Source organism: Chenopodium album, chromosome 8 (assembly GCF_948465745.1).
Source record: "Chenopodium album chromosome 8, dcCheAlbu1.1, whole genome shotgun sequence".
In the NCBI taxonomy this organism is placed as follows: Eukaryota; Viridiplantae; Streptophyta; class Magnoliopsida; order Caryophyllales; family Amaranthaceae; genus Chenopodium; species Chenopodium album.
This window is the reverse complement of record NC_137841.1, coordinates 5,941,592-5,962,750: the sequence shown is the minus strand read 5'-3', so window position 1 is coordinate 5,962,750 and position 21,159 is coordinate 5,941,592. Positions and strand designations below refer to the sequence as shown.

Here is a 21,159-nt window from a genome sequence, read left to right as displayed (position 1 = left end):
CAATTGAAATAAACTCATTAAGAATAGGAATTCAAAAAGACCACACCAAGTGTATAACTATTCCTAAAATTATACTACTTGACGTTTGATAATCCCACGAATTAGTATTGAAATTTCACTTCCGCTAATAATCCAATACCTTAAACATACAATCAATTGGCCAGATTAAGAGTACGAATTAAAACAAGATTATCAAATTGCAATTATATAAATCAAACCCAAACAAAGTAATTCAATTCATTGATAGATTATAATGGACTACATCCCTAACCTAGAACAAAGAGATTTAGCTAGACATGGAGATTAAGAAAACACAACTAATTGATGAAGAATTGATACTAATAAACATATTAAATCAAACCAAAATCAACCAATTGCATAAACTAAAAGGATGAAGAGTAAACTCCAATTGAAGTGGTTGAACGCTGCTCTTCGTCTCCTGCGTGTGTGTGTTCGTGTTGCTGCGTCTTCTCCTCTCCCCTTCTCATCTGCTGCGTGGCTGTGTGATTTATACAGTAGTAGTTGTGAGCTGTGAGGGTTTCATCGTGGGTTTTTTTTGCCTCTTGCCGCTGCTGCACTTTTTGGGAGTATTGAGTTTAGTGGGTTTTCAACCCACATTCTCTTAATTGTGGAAGTTTGCTCGTGGGATTATAGTGGGCTTTGCTTTGACTCACGATCACCGCCACTTGAAAATATTTGCTGCCTAATTATAACTTCCACCTAATTAAAAATACAATGGGAACATGTTATATACTTGTATGATAAAAGTGAGTAACAAATATATATGCACATTATAATGAATTGCTTTGTAATATAATAGAATTAGGAAGTAAATACTAGACTTTGCAAATTAGGCCATTCAAATTATATTTTCTTGATTATGCATATAAACTTGTATAAAAAGATACTAAATCATACCCAATTTAGTTATAAAAAGAGATAATAAGTATATAAAATATTGACTTATCAACTCCCCCACACTTGAGATTTGCTAGTCCTCGAGCAAATAATAATAAGTCATATCAAGAATTTCAAATTCGATTTCATTCCAAAATAAGATTATTGTCACAATCAACGAGATGGATCAAGTTTGATACGAAACAAGAATTAGCACCCTCATTGACCAATCATTCTTACCGCTTCTTTTCCCCAAATTTGAATCCACCCTAGGGATGCTCAACCGTTTAGCTCATGCCTCTCTTCGGTTTGATGACCCTCGTCAGGACTTGCACAAAATCTAACCCTCCACCAATTTGTAGACCAATAGTATATATAGATCAAAAGGACTTTCTTATGGTTGTAACGAGGCTAGGGTTAAGGGTGTGAATATTTAGGAATGTGGTGGTAAAAATGCCAAGCTAAAAGAGTAATACACAATATTTAAAAGTAGAGATCATATTCACTCTTACCAATATATCATCACCGTACTCCAATTTTTAAACTATAACCGTTTTTTCATCATTTTCAACTTATTTCGATTGTATGATATTTTTGCTCTTTTTTTTCAACCCTTCTTTTCAGACTACTTTTTTTTTTTTTTTTTTTTCGAGGCTCAATTTCATTTTTTTTTCTTTTCTTTTCATACTTTCAAAATTTTTTTTTCCCCCTTCTATTACAAAACTTAACACATAACTCAATAATAACATTACTCTTTTTAGCAAGGCATAGGTAAAGGCCATAAGCTTGTAATGTAGGGTTAACCAAAAGATGGATATTACGGCACAACAGGGCTAAGCAACAGGAAAATGTAAAAAAGAAAAAATATGAGTGAGCCTAAATTATGAAGGTTCTAATCATGAAAGAAAAAAAAATGCCTTTATCATTTCTCATACACCTTGGTCTTTGATCTCAGGAAGCTAAAATGCAAGTCCCAATTTGAGCGATCAAGAAGAAGGATATATATGTTGAAAATTGAGTCTTACGAGGTTCGTGGCCCTCCTTTCGGGATTCATCGCATAAGGGAAAAGCAATCCATCTTACCACAAAGTCACAAAAAATGTCACAACCAATGTCAATGAAGGACTTATGCTATCTTTACATACCATGTATATTTTTTTTATTGATCCAAAACAAGTCAATTAGAAACAATCAAAACGAAACTCTTTTTTTTTTCCATGAAAATTCTGCAGAAAATTTGGCAGCACTTCCCCTAAAACAGGCATATATCAAAATTTTTAAGTCATTCAAACCTGCACAAAATCCCAGCCATGCTTCATACATGGCAACACATGACAAAACTAAGTATAACTCAAAATACAGAGGGCATTTGCAGCAATTTCTGACCTCTCCCCCACACTTAAGGACAAACATTGTCCTCAATGTTAATAAACAGAATTGAAAAGCAGAGAATTGGTGTATTTATAGCAACCAAGGACACAAAAACAAAGAAAACTAAGCATAGAAAGAGACAACCTGGTGGAATTTGAGGCTTGGTGTTTGTAGCAGCTACTCTGTTCAACAGCAGGTACACCACATAACAGCCACATCCCTGAAACAGCAGATTCTACCAGGTGCTGGCTATAGCTAGAAAAGCAGTAATTCCCTTCTCTTCATTTAGAAGTGTCCAGATCACCATCTTATTTTCTAATCTGCAAGAAAACAGAACAAATAGATAGAAAAGATAAAACAGGAACGAGAAAAACAAACAAAAACCGAAAAAAAGAAAAGAAAAAGAACTTGGGTTGCCTCCCAAGAAGCGCGTGTTTTAAGTCACGAGCTTGACTATTTTGGTGCTTAATCTTCAGTGGGTTCTTCTAAGGAGTAAGTCACTCCTGTAGGCACCATCTCATCAACCAAGTAAGGTTTAAGTCGCTGACCATTCACCTTGAAAACTTCAGATTTTCCTTGTATTTCAACTGCACCATATGGATAAACTTTCACAACAGTAAATGGACCGGACCATCTAGATCGCAACTTTCCTGGAAACAATTTCAAGCGTGAGTTAAAGAGTAAAACTTTCTGTCCCACTTCAAAAGTCTTGTGATTAATGTGCCTATCATGCCAAAGTTTAGTTTTCTCTTTATATGTTTTAGCGCTCTCATAAGCATCTAACCTAAACTCTTCTAATTCACTCAATTGTAGCAATCTCTTAGCCCCAGCAGTCTTAAAGTTCATGTTTAACTCCCTTATAGCCCAAAATGCCTTATGCTCTATTTCTACGGGAAGATGGCAAGATTTTCCATAAACTAGCTTATAAGGAGACATGCCTAAAGGTTTTTTGAAGGCTGTCCTATACGCCCATAGTGAATCATCAATCTTATTAGCCCAATCCTTCCTAGAAATGTTCACGGTTTTCTCTAGAATTTGTTTTAACTCTCTATTAGCAAGCTCTACTTGACCATTGGTTTGAGGATGATAAGCTAATGCAACTTTATGTTTAACCCCATACTTTCTTAAAAGAGAATCAAGCGGCTTATTACAAAAATGAGAGCCTCCATCACTTAAAATCGCTCTAGGAACACCAAATCTAGAAAAAATATTCTTTTTAAGAAATTTCATAACAACTTTAGAATCATCAGTGTGAGTAGCTATAGCTTCTACCCATTTAGAAACATAGTCAACAGCAACTAGAATGTATCTGTTGTTATGGGAAGAAGGAAAGGGGCCCATAAAATCAATTCCCCACACATCAAACAACTCAACTTCAAGCATAATATTCATAGGCATTTCATTTCTTTTAGATATGTTACCTACTCGTTGGCATCTATCACATTTGCTAACATAATCTCTAGCATCTTTATACATAGTAGGCCAATAAAAACCAGATTGCCAAACTTTAGCTACTGTCTTATTCGTACTAAAATGACCACCACACTCTAAAGAGTGACAATGATACAATATGTTATGAAATTCTTCTTCAGGCACACATCGTCTAATGAGACTATCAGCACAAAATTTATATAACAAAGGCTCTTCCCAAAAATAATGTTTAACATCCCACAAAAATTTCTTTTTCTGATGATAGCTTAGATTTGAAGGAATAATACCACTTACTAGATAGTTTACTAAATCAGCATACCAAGGAATACTAGCAATTGCCATCAATTGTTCATCAGGAAATGATTCATTTATAGGTATATCAGAATTATTATCAACTTCCAATCTAGATAAGTGATCTGCAACAGTATTTTCAATGCCTTTTTTATCTTTAATTTCTAAATTAAAATCTTGTAGTAAAAGAATCCAACGAATTAATCTAGGCTTAGGTTCCTCTTTACTTAAAAAGTATTTTAAGGCAGAGTGATCTGTGAAGACAATTACTTTAGACCCTATAAGATAAGATCTAAATTTATCCATGGCAAACACAACAGCAAGCATTTCTTTTTCAGTAGTTGTGTAATTTAATTGAGCATCATTAAGCATTTTACTAGCATAATAAATTACATGCAGCTTTTTATCTTTTCTCTGCCCTAAAACAGCACCAAGAGCATAATCACTTGCATCACACATTAATTCAAAAGGAAAATTCCAATCTGGAGCTATCACAATAGGTGCTGAAATTAACTCTTGCTTTAATTTGTTAAATGCATGCAAACATTCAGAATTAAAATCAAAGGGAGCATCTTTATTTAACAAATCACATAAGGGTTTAGAAATCTTAGAAAAATCCTTAATGAAACGTCTATAAAAACCCGCATGGCCTAAGAAACTTCTAATTCCCTTAACATTAATTGGAGGTGGGAGTTTTTCAATTACTTCTATTTTCGCACGATCTACCTCAATTCCTTTTGCAGAAATTTTATGCCCAAGCACTATACCTTCTTGTACCATGAAATGACACTTTTCCCAATTTAAAACTAAATTAGTCTCTTCACAACGTTGCAAAATCAGAGAAAGGTTAGCTAAACAATTATCAAAAGATGATCCAAAAACAGAAAAATCATCCATAAACACTTCCATAATTTTCTCTATATAATCAGAAAAAATAGACATCATACAACGCTGAAAGGTAGCTGGAGCATTACATAAACCGAAAGGCATACGACGAAAAGCAAATGTACCATAAGGACAGGTAAAGGTAGTCTTCTCCTGATCATTAGGAGCAACAGGAATTTGATTAAAACCAGAATATCCATCAAGAAAACAATAATAGTCATAACCTGCAACTCTCTCTAACATTTGATCTAAGAATGGCAAAGGGAAGTGATCTTTTCGAGTTACACTATTAAGTTTTCTATAGTCTATGCAAACTCTCCAGCCAGTCACTGTTCTAGTGGGAATTAATTCATTATTATCATTAGGCACAACAGTCATTCCACCTTTTTTAGGTACCACTTGTACAGGACTAATCCAAGGACTATCAGAAATAGGATAAATTATTCCTGCATCTAACCATTTTAAAACTTCTTTCTTAACTACTTCTTGCATGTTAGGGTTTAATCTTCTTTGATTTTGAACAACAGGTTTATAATCTTCTTCTAGCAAAATCTTATGCATACAAACACATGGGCTTATTCCATTAAGATCAGAAATAGTCCAACCAATTGATTTCTTTCTTTCTCTTAAAACACGCAAAAGTTTATCTAATTGTTCATCAGATATTGAAGCATTTACAATCACAGGCAAGGAATCATTTTCACCTAGAAAAGCATATTTAAGATGTGATGGTAGAGGCTTTAACTCTAAAGTAGGTGCTTGCACAGTAGAGGGAGGAGGAAGAGGATTACCTTTCTCGAGTTTCTCAAATTGATTACCTCTTTTCTTCCATGGAGGGAATGCCTCTAAAGCATTGGCCATTTCCAACACCTCAATATCATCATTATGGGATGTACCTGCACTTGTTAGACACACTTCAAGGGTATCTTTAGAAATATAATTAATCGTTTCTTTATTTAATTCATCAAGCACATCAACTCTAAACACATGGTCTGTAAAAGAAGGATATTTGGCAGATTTAAATAAATTGAATTGCACCTCTTCTTCACCAATTTTAAAAGTTAACTTGCCATTTTTAACATCAATTACAGTACCAGCAGTAGCCAAAAATGGTCTTCCTAGAATAATAGGCACGTCAACATCCTCATCCATATCAAGAATAACGAAATCAACAGGTATAATGAATTTACCAACTTTCATTAGCACATTTTCTACTACACCTAGAGGATATTTAACAGACCTATCAGCAAGTTGCAAAGAAATAGTAGTGCGTTTTAAATCATTTAAACCAAGCTTCTTGTAAATAGACAATGGCATTAGAGACACACTTGCACCTAAGTCACATAAAGCTTTAGAAAAATTAACATCACCAATAGTGCAAGGAATAGAAAAGCTGCCAGGATCTTTTAATTTAGGAGGAAGCTTATTCTGAATTACAGCACTACATTCTTCACTCAAAGCAATAGTTTCATAATCTTCCAATTTCCTCTTTTTAGACATGATTTCTTTAAGAAATTTAGAATATGAAGGAATTTGCATCAATGCATCAGCAAACGGAATATTAACTTGCAATTGCTTAAACATTTTAAGAAATTTTTCAAATTGATGATCCACTTTATTTTGCTTAAGCCTTTGGGGAAAAGGAATGGGAGGTACATAAGGCTTAACAGGAATAGGGGTAGGATTAGAACCATCACTGCCTAGTTCAGGTTGCCTTTCAGGTTCAACTTCGGCATTTTCATCAATTACTTCTTTAGCCTTGGCTTGAACAGTTACATCATCAAGGGTTTTACCACTTCTTAAGGTTACAACTTTGCATTGCTCTTTAGGGTTAACCTCAGTTTGACTAGGCAGAGTTCCTTGGTTTCTAGAATTAATAGCATTAGCCAATTGGCCTAACTGAACTTCCACATTTTTGTTTGAATTAGCTAATTGATCAACCTTATTTTCCAATTTTATGATTCTCTCAGAAGTAGCATTAGCAAGTTTTTCAATAGACAATTCCCATGAGGGTCTCTCTTGTTGTGGTTGTTGTCTTTGAGGGAAACCAGGTGGATTTTGTGGTCTAAGGTTATTACCTTGGTTTCCTTGATCTCTCCAAGAAAAATTAGGATGGTTCTTCCAGCCAGGGTTATAAGTATTAGAGTAGGGGTCATTTTGTGATCGATTATAATTAGAAATATATTGAGCTTGTTCAAAATTAAGACAATCACTACTAGCATGTGCACCCCCACAATTATCACAAGACAAATCAGGACTAGAGATAAGACTAACATTACTCATTTTACTGAAAATTTTAGTCAAATTATCAACCTTAGCATTTAACATGTTAATACCATCCACATCATACATCCCTGTACTCTTTTTAGCAACTGATCTTTCACTAGAACAACCATAATTGTTAAAAGCAAGTTCTTCTAATAACTTATTAGCCTCTTCAGTAGTCTTACTCATTAAAGCACCACCTGCTGCAACATCTATAGTACTTCTAATAGAGTGATTTAAGCCATTATAAAAAGTTTGCACAAGTAGCCAATCAGGTATTCCATGGTGAGGACATTGGTGTTGCAAATCTTTAAAACTTTACCAAGACTCATATAATGACTCTAATTCATTTTGAGTGAAATTAGTAATATCATTGCGCAATTTAGCCGTTTTAGCAGGTGGGAAAAATTTATTTAGAAAAGCTTGAGATAAAGAAGTCCAAGTGGTAAAAGGATCAGATGATTTAGAGGACAACCATTTTCTTGCCTTATCTCTAAGTGAAAATGAAAACAACCTAAGTCTAATAGCATCTTCACTTACACCATTTATCTTAATGGTATCACATTTTTCAAGAAAATTAGCTAAATGTTCTAATGGACATTCAGCTGGTGACCCACCAAACTGATCTTGCTGAACAATATGAATTAACGCAGGCTTAAGTTCAAAATTATTAGCTTGGACAGAAGGTCTTACTATACTTGCAGAGGTTGAACTAGCATCGGGCATTGCATACTCACGCAACATCTTAGCTGGTGGTTCTACCATGTTTTCAGTTTCTGAGAAAAGCGACTCCAAGTTGGGAATGGAAGATTCTTGTTCAGAAATCTGGAGTCTCCTTAACGCGTGCAACGTTCTTTCGATTTCTGGATCAAAAGGGATTAAAGAACGATTAGTACGTGGCATACACTAAAAAATAACCATAAAAAGTAGAGTATAATGTTGAAACAGAATATCGAAAACAGAAACTCAAAATAAAAAAAAATTGCAGATTTTTTTTTCTCCTGTAAACTGCTGCTGTGTGCAGTAGCAGTAACAAAATTTTTTCTTTTTTAACAAACTGTCAACAACACAAAACAGAAACTAAACTAGCAGAAATAAAAATAAAGTCTAAACTAATACGAAAGTTTCTACGGTATGATATTGAATTATTGCCTCCCCGGCAACGGCGCCAAAAACTTGGTCGGGTCTAAATCTACCGCAAGTGTACGGGTCAATTACAGTAAATATAGGGTGAGCAAGGTATCGTATCCACAAGGAGGTCTACTCAAGTACCAAATTAAGAAACTAGAATATTATTTAGACGACAAAAATATGAGAAAAAGTAGTACTAAACTATAAACGATTGAGGCTTGCAAACTAATAAAACGATAGACAATAATAAGAAGTAGTTCTAGGTTTCGGGTTTCGCCAATTACTCTATAATGAAATTAAACTAATTGCAGGGTTGAACATATATAATATAACAATGATCGAATTACCAAAAGTATGTAATCTCCTCTTCCAAGGTAGAAAACGCATATTTAAATCAACATTATGTCTACTTCCGTGATCACAACAATTGAAATAAACTCATTAAGAATAGGAATTCAAAAAGACCACACCAAGTGTATAACTATTCCTAAAATTATACTACTTGACGTTTGATAATCCCACGAATTAGTATTGAAATTTCACTTCCGCTAATAATCCAATACCTTAAACATACAATCAATTGGCCAGATTAAGAGTACGAATTAAAACAAGATTATCAAATTGCAATTATATAAATCAAACCCAAACAAAGTAATTCAATTCATTGATAGATTATAATGGACTACATCCCTAACCTAGAACAAAGAGATTTAGCTAGACATGGAGATTAAGAAAACACAACTAATTGATGAAGAATTGATACTAATAAACATATTAAATCAAACCAAAATCAACCAATTGCATAAACTAAAAGGATGAAGAGTAAACTCCAATTGAAGTGGTTGAACGCTGCTCTTCGTCTCCTGCGTGTGTGTGTTCGTGTTGCTGCGTCTTCTCCTCTCCCCTTCTCATCTGCTGCGTGGCTGTGTGATTTATACAGTAGTAGTTGTGAGCTGTGAGGGTTTCATCGTGGGTTTTTTTTGCCTCTTGCCGCTGCTGCACTTTTTGGGAGTATTGAGTTTAGTGGGTTTTCAACCCACATTCTCTTAATTGTGGAAGTTTGCTCGTGGGATTATAGTGGGCTTTGCTTTGACTCACGATCACCGCCACTTGAAAATATTTGCTGCCTAATTATAACTTCCACCTAATTAAAAATACAATGGGAACATGTTATATACTTGTATGATAAAAGTGAGTAACAAATATATATGCACATTATAATGAATTGCTTTGTAATATAATAGAATTAGGAAGTAAATACTAGACTTTGCAAATTAGGCCATTCAAATTATATTTTCTTGATTATGCATATAAACTTGTATAAAAAGATACTAAATCATACCCAATTTAGTTATAAAAAGAGATAATAAGTATATAAAATATTGACTTATCATTCATCAGTGGTATGACCGTTTCCTCGATGGTACTTGCAATAGGAATTTGGATTCCATCTCGAAGATCAGTTTTCTGGTGTTGGATCCTCGGTAGGGCCAATAGGTTTGATTAATCCTCGATCATAGAGACGATCGAAAGCAGCATCGTAGGTCATTCCAATGGATGTGAACTCTCGCCTGGGTTTCCTTTTAGATCCTTGATTGTCCATGGCTAAGTCATCATTATGGTCAAAGGTACTAACACTATTACTAGAGTGGGCGTTTTCGGAAGAAAAAGGATTGTCGCTCTTCTTTCCTTTCCAGCCACCGTGGTTACTATTGTTAGTAGATTTTTGCTTTGCGAGGTCGTCTTCGATTTCAATTCCGATGTCATAAACGGATTTGAAGGTATTCAAGTTGTGTTGATATTTTAAGTGCTGAATACTTTTCTTGGAGATTCTTGACAAACATTCTCACAGACTCCTTTTCGGTGGGGACCTCAATCATCTTGGTGGAAGTTTCCCTCCACTTATTAAAGAAAGAAGTAAAGCCTTCATTCTCTTTTTGTTTTAGCATCTCAAGTTGTCTATAGTCGGTTTCAACTTGGATATTGCACTTGTACCTATCAACGAAAGCGTTTACTATCGATTCCCAAGTAGAGGTTTTCTCTTTGTCAAGGGAGAAGTACCATTGTTGGCAAACGGTTTCAAGAGATAGTGAGAATAGAGAGGGGAAAATCTTCTTATCCATACCCTTAATACTCATTATAGTTTCAAAAGCTCTTAGATGGAAATAAGGGTTATTTGTTGCCTTGAACTTTGGGATGTCAGTGGCGTTGAACTTATGCGGAAGAAGTTCCTTGTCCAGCGAGACCCCTTGTGAACTCATGCCCTGAAATTTATAGTCGCTAGATAGCTTGATTAGACTCTATTGCATGAGGTCCATCTGTTGTTGCTTCACGGGGTCATCGATCCTAAGTGCGAGAAGTTTCAGTGTCTCAGTCACAATAGCCAGTTGGTTCTTAAGATCGTTGACTTCTTCTTGAGTTGCCATTATCTTCTTAGTCTTCCTCTTTTGACAAATCGGTTTATCAAAAAGTGAGACCTGAATAAAGAGGTTGTCCTTGATTAATCGCCCTTCTCTCCTCGACCAAGTACTGTGGAAAAGGAATTTGGGGATACTTATTGTTAATTATTTGACTCAAACTTTATTCAACATGCAATGGATGGAGGAAGTGAAGAAAGATGGAAGAATGTGAAGAAGATTTAGGTGGAGGGATATGAAGAATTAGGAACAAAATGTACCCCCAACTCAAATGACGGAAAAGACCGACTCATGCATGAACCTAAGACATGGTCATGGTGACATATACTCAAAGTGTGTGCTAAGACTAGTGAGTGTAGATGGTACGTTAAGACTCGTGTCATGACCATGTGGCTAGACTATGTGACTAAGACTCGATTAATGACTCAACAAGGTGTTATTGACAGCGAAAATTAACCGAATTAATTAGCAAACTGGTTAATTAGACATTAGGCGATGACTCGACCAATAATCCGAACTGTCGGCCAAACGACAGGACTGGCGTCACACCATGGAGCTTGGCGCCAGATGACAGAGTTGTCGTCAGGCGCTACACTTCATAGTGTGGCGCTACAGCTCAGACCTTGGCGCCAATATTGGAGCTTCGGTCTGGGACTGTTTTTGGTGTTATTAGTCAACTGGGGTATGCCTAAAGTCGTATTAGGTCAATTTCGATTAAAATATTAGACTTTATTGACTCAAATTAATTAATTAATTAATTAATTAGGCAAAGTTATTTAAGCCATTAAGTTATGTAATCTCAACACAAGTCAACAAACGGTTAAGAGAAACATAGAATATATATGCACAACAAATAATGCACAATTAGTCAAGTAGGCACGATATGATGCAATGCGTTTGCAACCTAACCATGGCTCTAGTTCTCTAAAGTTCGGGATATGGTTTAGTCAAAGAGGGTCCATGGTTAATTGTCCGGATGCACCGCGCAGAAGCCTAACCGTGAAGGGTTGGCGCGAGTGGATGGGACACCGCGAGTTTTAGAAAAACAAAAAAACTCGCTTCCATGGTTTGGTGAATTCAACATCTCGGATGTACCCTTTGTTGCACGGAGCGTTCAATCAGGTAGATGGAGCATGAATTCCCAGAGGGTTATGTCCATATGTAGAACACATATGGGTTTCAGAAAAGTGAGAAAAAATTCAATCAGGAAGTAGGATCGAGCAAACAATACGAAAAACCGGTCGAAATTAGAACGCATATTTCTGGCTCGGTATTGGGGGAAATTGGCGCCAGCAATCAGAGACTGGCGCCAACTTTTAACTGTAGCGCCTGGCGCCAATACTGGCGTCTGGCGCTACGGCTAAAAGTGTGGCGCCAAGCTCTGGCCCCTGACGCTACCTCCCACATGCCTCAGCAGCTTTCTGTGCTCGATAAAATCTTCCAGTTTCGCGCGGTGTTATTTCAGTCCTAGTTGTGAAAGACATTCCTCAAATTTCCTACGTGTAAAATCCTATGTTTTTGACTCATTACGGATGGTCTTTCCAATGAGATCCTTTTTATGCATATGACGATAATGTTAATCAAAATTACGCACATGAAATACTTAGAACTTTTCGAGTCTCATCCAATCATTCTAAATCATTGCCGAAACAAATTCAGGAATTAAAATAGAAATCCTCCCCAGTGGAGTCGCCAAAAAATGTAGGGAATAATTTCAAGCCTTTAAAATCCCACTAGCTTGAACCCCACTGTGATCATACACTAAAGTACGGTGGCGTCCAAAAGGGAAGAAGATAGAGCAAAAGAGTCGCCAACAAGTTTTTTAGGAACTTGTAAACCGTTCACGAGGTGAAGGTTACACCCCTTAACGATCCAAGAGATCGTCAACTCCATAAGGTCTAGAACCAAATAAGGGTTCGGGGATGAAGGTACAAATCCAACCTAAAAGAGATTGAACCTGCCCTAATAATAGGCCTCTACTTTATTCTGATCGTATTCATCATGTGCGCTTTCTAATTAACATGCAATCAATAGATTTACCTTAAACCTGTTTAATCTATGTTGGTTGAATATTAATGCACAAATAAAATATTATTGGCGATCACTTGAATTATAATCACAATTAACCCTAACAAGATTATTAATATCTTATTAAGCATGATTACAAGTACAAATTCCCTTTAAATATGCATAAAAGGTGTTCAAGCAATAACAATAAATAATATCAAGCAACATAATAAATAATAAATATCATGATTATAATCATAATAATCATCATAAATAAAATCATCATCAAAATAATAATAATAATAATATTCATAATCATTATAACAATTATAATCATAATCATGTTCATGTTAACATTAAAGCATAATAATAATAGCAAGATCCTAGGCATGATACTAACAAGATTAATAACAAACCCTAGCATGTCACTAAGCAATAAAAATCAAATCTTTAATCCTAACATGATACTAACATGAATAAATATTAGGAAGCACATAGGAAGCATCGCAACAATCATATTTAATATTAAAAATACCCTAGACATGATACTAGGAATATCATAATAACAATGTAAACATGATTTCTACATCATAACATCAATTAAAAACCATTAAAGTACTTACTTTGATGCCTCGTACCTCTTTCTAATAACAAAATACACACGTTAATAACTTCAAGGAAAATAATAAACAAAACAATCAAATTAAATAATTGAAAGAGAGATTTGGGACCAAACCCTCAGAAATTAAAACCTTTCACGTCTAGGGCGAAGGCAACTTCGAATATAGCTAGGTGTTTCTAGATCTTGTGAATGCGGAATTTTGTATGAGAAAAGCAAAGTAAGAAAGAATTGAATGTTTTAGAGAGATGAATGATTCAATTGGTGAATGAATGAATGTAGATGATGATAATTGGTGATGATTGGTGATTGAAAACGGAGTTTTTAATACGATATTTATAGAGAAAATCAGCCAAAAAAGATAAATTAACAAAACAGAGTCTGACGCTCAGGAAACAGAGCTGGCGCCAACCCTGGCTAGCTGGCGCCAGGTACCAGCCTTAGCGCCAGGCGCCAATGGCTAGCGCCAGGCGCCAGGCCTGGTTCCAGGCGCCAAGGCCTGGGGTTGGACGCCAAGCTTTATTTTAACGCGTTTTTGAAAATACGATAAGTTTACCGTACTGGAGGATAAAATGATATAATTTCTTCGAAAATGCTATTTGATTTTGATTGAAACTCTGAAAAGTCAACAAAGTCAACTTATCAATGCTAATTGAATTAGGAATGAAAAGAACCTTCTAGAAGATTCTAGAAGACTAAACCATTCCTAATTGCATTAGGAATGATAAATCATATTAGGCCCTCCCCAAGATCATTGGGCCGTACATAAAGCTCAAACCGGGCCCAGTTTGGTAATTTGGCCATAATTTCCTCAATATTCATCGGAATTGGGCTTATAATATATCGTTGGAAAGGTCTTTGCAAGCCCTATCCAACTACACCACTATTGGACCCATATCATGGACCAACCAAACTGGATTGGCTGTTTTCTTAAAATAAAGTTTTCAAAAACAGAAAGAAGAGAAAAGAAATTAAAACTTTCCGCAACACTAGACCTTTCCACACTTTCGTTTCATTTGATTATGATTCGACGTGAAAGGTACTCATCACTGGGTTTGGTTTTGGGGAGACACAAATGGGTGTCTACACCGGGCATGATTATATTTTAGAAAAAAAATTATCCTGCTCTAATACCATGAAGAATTAGAGAGATAATTGCTTAGCTTCTCATTAATCGCAATTGGGAATATATAATCAATACAACTTCCTAGTACTCGTATCAAAAGATAACGTAGGATCTTAGGTAATTAACTAAAATAGAATATAGATAAACATATGGAAATAAATCTAAATATTCTAAATATATGATATTATCTCAATAACGATAAATCATATTCATGTGGGATTTTAAATAAACGTATTGCTTTTAAATAATATGGAGACACTCGTATTACAATTAATAAAATATGTCAACTAACAATTGGCTTGACATTGAGAGGGAGGGATAGTTTAAGTGGTTTGAGCTTCCCTCCCGGCTCCAAGATATGCTGGGATCGATTCTCACCCCCCGCCCTTGGGGCTCTCTAAACACCAAAAAAAAAAAAAAAAACAATTGGCTTGACATTTGATTACATGAGGTACTCTAACATAAATTGAGTCCAAGTGACCATAAACTCTAAGATAGAGAATCATAAAAATCGTATATTAGAATGGATAAGATCCATGAAAATGGAGACAAATTAGAGTTGATTCGAATAATACAAGACATGTGGGCAAGGCAATAAGTAACAGAATACATGAAAATGTGGGCATATACCCATGCATTTTGATTCGCCTGCTCCTTTAATTGATTATATCATTTATTTTCTGTAAGAAATTAGTGACTTAAATTCGGAAATACAGCTAACAACATCAAATTTATTATTTGCAGTATCACTCGTCATATCCACATACAGTACTTTATTCCACATTTGGGTAGCCGTTGGTCCCATCGTGATCTATAAAATCTTCCCAAAATAATGCCTCATGTACTACTATTTTTTCAAAAAAACAAATTATTTTAAGTCCATTATAAAAATAGCCTAAAGTAATTAAAATTTACCCTTAAAATGAATCTTGGCCCTGCCCCCTCACAAAAAAAATTCTGGCTCCGCCACTGCCTATGCAAACAATGAGACTGGGTGTGTTATATACGAGTCTGGGTCGCATTTGTCATAAAGGGAGAGAGTCCACTTCACAAGGTTTAATCCCAAAATCATATGCCAATAGGAGAAGTCTTTTAACCTTATAAAGTGTTTAACTCTCTCAATTATTAATAATTTAGGACACTTACATATAATTGTTTTGAAAGACTATGCATCAACATGTATGGTGACTTGTTAGTAGGGTCATTTTCCTAATCTATCTATCTATCTATATAACTTTAACTAAAGTAATTATAGTTGATATCATTACTGTCCACATGTCAATATCTCATAAAAAAGTTTTCTAGCTAAAACTTGACATTATTTTTTTAAAAGATAAATAGAGTTTTGAAAATGTTAAATTAAGGGTTTGTTCACATTTACTTAATTTCAGTTCAGTTCAGTTCAGTTCAGTTCAATTCAGCTCTTGATTTCTCTCTCTCATAAAATATTCATTTCAGCTCAATTCAGTTCAGTTCAGTTCCAATCAGTTCAGTTGAGCTCCAATCAATTCAGTTCAGTTCAGTTCAGCTCAGTTCAGTAAATGTGAACATGCCCTAAATATACATTTTTTTAAAAGATTTTTTATATTTAAATTGACTAACTACACAATTTTTAATAGAGTAAAAAAAAAAAAAAGATGGTTGTACTATTTCATTTTTCTCTAAACATTTTCTTTCCTCCTACTCCGTATATTTTGTATATATAGATTGTATGAATTTGGGGTTTTCATCACTATTTATTAATTCATCAATTTATTATATTTTACTCAATTATTTATACTGTGATTGCGTATTACACGTAAATAAGACAAAAAAAAATATTGTTAAAATCGTGCATTGTACAAGCCTAACTAACCTATAGCTACTTACCAAAACAATTGTGTGTACATGACTGAAATGAGCGCTTGTAGGTGTAAGCATATACGACTATTACCGTCAACTATTTGTAGTCTTTTCACAAGTAAGGCTCCGTTCACTTCACCTTATTTTTGCTAAACTAAAATTATTTTTACTGAAACAAAATTATATTTGCTAAATTTAAATTATTTTTTTACTGAACTTAAATTAATTTTACTAATCTGAAATTATTTTTACTAATTTTCAATTATAGTTCTTCTTTAAGATAACTTATTTTTACTGAACTGAACTTATTTTTACTGAACTGAAATTATTTTTACAGAATTGAAGTTATTTTTACTGATTTAAAATAATTTTTACTTAATACGGAGTATTTTTAGTTAAGGTGAAGTGAAAGGGCCTAACACTTTTTTTTTTTTTTTTTTTTTTTTTTAAGAAGAAACTTCCACTTCTAAAGTGATGCCCTACCCTTTCCTTCATTTGGTCCTCAATACCCATTGAGTGCTTGTTGGGTTGCGTTGAAAAGTTGGAAATTAAATTCCCTTGTTAATTTACATTTTATATAAAGTAACTTCTTGCATATATTTCCTAGGAATTTGCAAAACTTATTTGGTTGACATGAGAAAATTTGCATTATTTCATGTGAATTGTGATTGATTTAGGGGAGGTTAGGTAACTAACTTCCTAGGATAGGTTGAACTCAAAATTCTAAGGAAGTTGCATGCAATATCTCCATTTTGCAAATTTCATGTTAACCAAACAACAAGGAATCTAAGCATTTTCTATGAATTTCTATTGCTTATGTCAAATAAGTCGCAACCAAACAAGCTCTGAAATTGTTTATCAATACTCCCTCCATTTCATAATGTTAGGTCCTGTTCTATTCTCCTTTTAAAAAAAATATTAAATAAAAATAATTTTAGTTTAGTAAAAATAAGTTCAGTTCAGTAAAATTAATTTCAATTCAGTAAAAATAATTTCAGTTCAGTAAAAATAAGTTTAGTTTAGTAAAATTCAGTTTTCTTAAAGAAGAATTATAATAGAAAATCATTATAAATAATTTCAGTTCAGCAAAAAAAATTTAAGTTCAGCAAAAATAATTTCAGTTCAGTAAAAATAATTTCAGTTCAGCAAAATTAAGGTGAAGAGAACAGGGTCTTAGTCCCATATACTATTTTGGGGGCGTTTTAAAAAGATCTACCTATGTTCCATTTTTAAATTATTTTTTTGGAATTAATTTGTTGTGAATTGATGACATGATTCTAAGTAAGGAAATCTCTTCCTTGAATTATGCATTATGACTTGTGTTTTCCCAAAAGAAAAATCAAAAATTTAATAAGGTAAACTAATTATGAGTTATTTTGTACTTTGATGTTAGATTCAAAATATTCTTTTTATCTTATTTTATGTGATTGATTCCATACGAGACTATGGAGGGGTATCTTTTTTTGGCATTCATACATTTTTTTTTTATTTACGAATTACTCAATATAATTTATCTTATTTGACATCCTAATATTAATTTTTCCAACAAAATACACTAACTAATCATCCAATATAACTATATAATCCTTAAACTTCATGTGTCACATAACATATAAGGAAAAAAAATTTGGAGGAAATTCAAAGAAATTATATATTATACTCCGTAATAGAATTTGAGATAAATAAATAAAATTCTGAATTCGAAATTTCATTATTTTATTCACTCACTTCGATTTTTGCCATCTTCAATTTCCAATCCAAAATCAAAATAAAATAAAAATCCCAAATCTTTGGAAATCCGATTTCAGGATCTTGTTTAGGGATTGTTGAAATTATTTCATCACCTTTTTCTCTTAAAAGGTTGGATAATTGTAAGTTGTAACATGCACGTGCAAATGGAGTGCACCCCACTTCAACTTACCCTAATTTATTGGTACCCAAATCACCCCTTAACATAATATTCCTATAACTTTATATTATACAAATATATTAAGTACAAAACCTTTGGCTTAATCTTCAGTCAAGGGTCAAGAAATTTTTACATTTATATCATATTATATTATAACATAATAATAATAATATACTGTATCATATAAACATAAGATATTCTTGTTCTTAATTTTTATATATTTTTTTCACTAAAATCAAAGTTGATTCTGAAGATACCGTATCATATAATGTCTGATGATATCATTTTTCTCAAATTGTTAAGATTTATGAGATTACATATCATGCATTATACATGTATATATATCTTTTATTTTCTAATGGAATTTTATAAATACTCATCACTAGTAGATGAACTATTTGCCAATTATTTGTTTTAATTAGTGTTTTCAAACTTTTAAAATTTTTATTCTAAGTTTTTTTCTTTATCTCATTACAATGGCTTTGGATGCACAATTTCATGTTCTTGCGGTTGATGATAGCATCATTGATCGAAAATTGATTGAAAGACTCCTCAAATCATCTTCATTTGAAGGTATGTAACAATTTTTTTTTTTCGTGTATTGTCGTGTTACGTGTTATTTTTTTATTTTTAAGTAAGTACACATGATTTTCTCTAGTTACTCGACCATAAATTGAATAAGAAACAGAATTCAAAGAAAGGAAAACTTGTTTTTACTGTATTTTTTTTTTTTAATTATTTTATTTTATTTTATTTTTATCTAACAATACATTGATTTATAATTTTTGTTGCAGTTACAGTGGTAGATTCAGGCAATAAAGCTCTGGAATTTCTGGGTTTGCAAGAAGAGACTAACAATGATCATCATGTATGTATTCTTTTATTGTATATATTTTTATTTAATTTGTTTATTAAAATATATGTTTATTTATTCTAATTATTATTATTATTATTATTATTTTAATAGGATATTGAGATTAATTTGATCATAACTGATTACTGCATGCCTGGGATTACTGGTTATGATCTGCTCAAGAAAATCAAGGTATATATAATTTAATAATTGCATTTTAAGCCGTAATTTTATTGTTTTATAATCAAATTTTTTTTATTTTTTTCCCTTCTAATTAGCAAAAATAATGTAGGTACTTTATTTACTTCGTATATAATTTGTTACTTTTTTTTTTTTTTTTTTCAGGAATCAAAAAATCTGAAAGACATTCCAGTGGTGATCATGTCTTCTGAGAATATTCCTGCAAGAATTAACAGGTAAGAATAAATATTTCACAAATTTTTTTTATGTTTTTGTATTTTTATTTTTTTTTAACCAATTTTTGTATAAATTAATAAAAGTCATACTTATGTTCGGGAAAAATCAATTATTAACCTATACTAAAAGCGAACCTAAAGTGACACTTGTCACGATGTTATACAAAATTTTCCCGCCTTTTTATCTTTCTTTTTTTTTTTCTTTTTTTTTTTGCCAAATTTTAATGACTTCCATTTTATAACCTACCATAATACTTATTTCCATTTTGACAACACATTTAATCCAATCATACTCAATTTAATTTATTTTTTTTTATTATTTTTCAACATATATTTTATATACTATAAATCTTTTAGTTACAAATATAGTAACATAGTTTAAAATTAAGGTATTGACATATATCATCATCGAAGATTATCATAATATTATTATAATTTTTTTTCCTCCGACTTAAAATTTATTTTAATTAAAAATAGGAATAATAATTTTGGTAGGGTACTTTGTATAAATCTTACAAATATACATAACGTTTCTAAGAACAACTGAACAAAATCATTTTATTACATTATGCTCCTCCGTTTTTTATAAGTTATGGTTGAATTTGCACATTTGTTGAGACATAACTTTGACCATCAATATATTTAATTAGAGACTATTATTTTGTTACAAATATTTTTTTTGAATAAATTTGTTGAATTAACATCATTCTTTATAAATTTTGTTGTACGAGTAAAGTTTAATTATGACCGTGCATGGCACGGGATTTAACCTAGTAAGTACATATCAGCTAATTTATAGGTAGTATAATTTTTAATTTACATCAAAGTATTTATTATAATTTTGAAAATAGTCATAATTAATTATTAATCTATATATTTCTAAATTCTAATATATTGTACTTGAATTTCCTATTTAGGTGTTTGGAAGAAGGAGCAGAAGAATTTTTTCTAAAGCCTGTTCAATTAGCTGATGTTGACAAACTTAAACCACATATCACAAGGTGCAAATCTAAGGAACGTGACTACGACATTAACAAGAGAAAAAGAAACGATGAGTGTGTTTCTCCAAACAAGTCAAGGATGAAAATGACTAATAATGATCATGAATTACCTTCTTTCGTTTTAATATGAAGCACTATGTAGATTATCGATCTCTACTTATCTATCATAGTTTAGCTGTCACATTACTAGTTTATTACATATTCACCACGGCAGTTGATTTCGAACAAAGAAATAACTTTTTACGTTGAAAATATAATCATCTTTTGTACTTGATCTATTTCGATCTGAATTGATTAATTTATTTAATTTTTCATGTAAGGAAATCTTTTAATTAGGCTTTAAGCGAAAGAGATAAAATATGAGATCTTTGGGTCGATGAAGGCGTAATTAGATTGCGGCACATACATGTAATACTTGTATAGAGCTACTTAGCTGGATCAATGTACAAATTACACAATTCTTGCAAGCTTAATGTTTTTTTATGTACCGTTACGCCTTAATATCTCAAAAACAAAGATTTTCCTTTGATTTTATATATATGTCGGAGTACTTTTTTTTTTTTTTTAATTTATTTAATATGTCCTATTTTCCAAGAGTTTTTGAAAGATAACAATACAATTACTACCCCGTATTATTTATTCTTTGGATCAAATTAATTACACAAAGTCTTATATATATTCGGTGTGGCCATCCAGTT

At 32.7% G+C, this 21,159-nt stretch overlaps 2 protein-coding genes and 1 non-coding gene across 3 annotated transcripts; 2 read left to right on the top strand and 1 right to left on the bottom strand.

Annotated features, from left to right (window-relative positions):
• Window positions 1–2,145: 2,145 nt before the first annotated feature.
• LOC145642675 (uncharacterized) lies at window positions 2,146–8,043 on the bottom strand. Its single transcript, XM_081693851.1, has 4 exons — window positions 7,463–8,043; window positions 6,318–7,360; window positions 3,852–5,411; window positions 2,146–3,347 (listed from the first exon to the last, which is right to left on the bottom strand). The coding sequence occupies exons 1-4, from the start codon at window positions 8,041–8,043 to the stop codon at window positions 2,734–2,736; spliced, it is 3,798 nt and encodes a 1,265-aa protein (XP_081549977.1). The 3' UTR covers window positions 2,146–2,733.
• LOC145557018 (small nucleolar RNA R71) lies at window positions 7,418–7,524 on the top strand. The gene has a single exon (XR_014092101.1). It is a non-coding gene; the product is annotated as a small nucleolar RNA R71 (small nucleolar RNA).
• A 10,350-nt stretch (window positions 8,044–18,393) lies between the features above and the next one.
• Window positions 18,394–20,607, top strand: LOC145555731 (two-component response regulator ORR9-like). The gene is made up of 5 exons (XM_081617459.1): window positions 18,394–18,764; window positions 18,986–19,059; window positions 19,159–19,236; window positions 19,390–19,460; window positions 20,378–20,607. Exons 1-5 carry the CDS (start codon window positions 18,668–18,670, stop codon window positions 20,589–20,591), a joined length of 534 nt encoding a protein of 177 aa, XP_081473585.1. The 5' UTR covers window positions 18,394–18,667; the 3' UTR covers window positions 20,592–20,607.
• The last annotated feature ends 552 nt before the right edge of the window (window positions 20,608–21,159 follow it).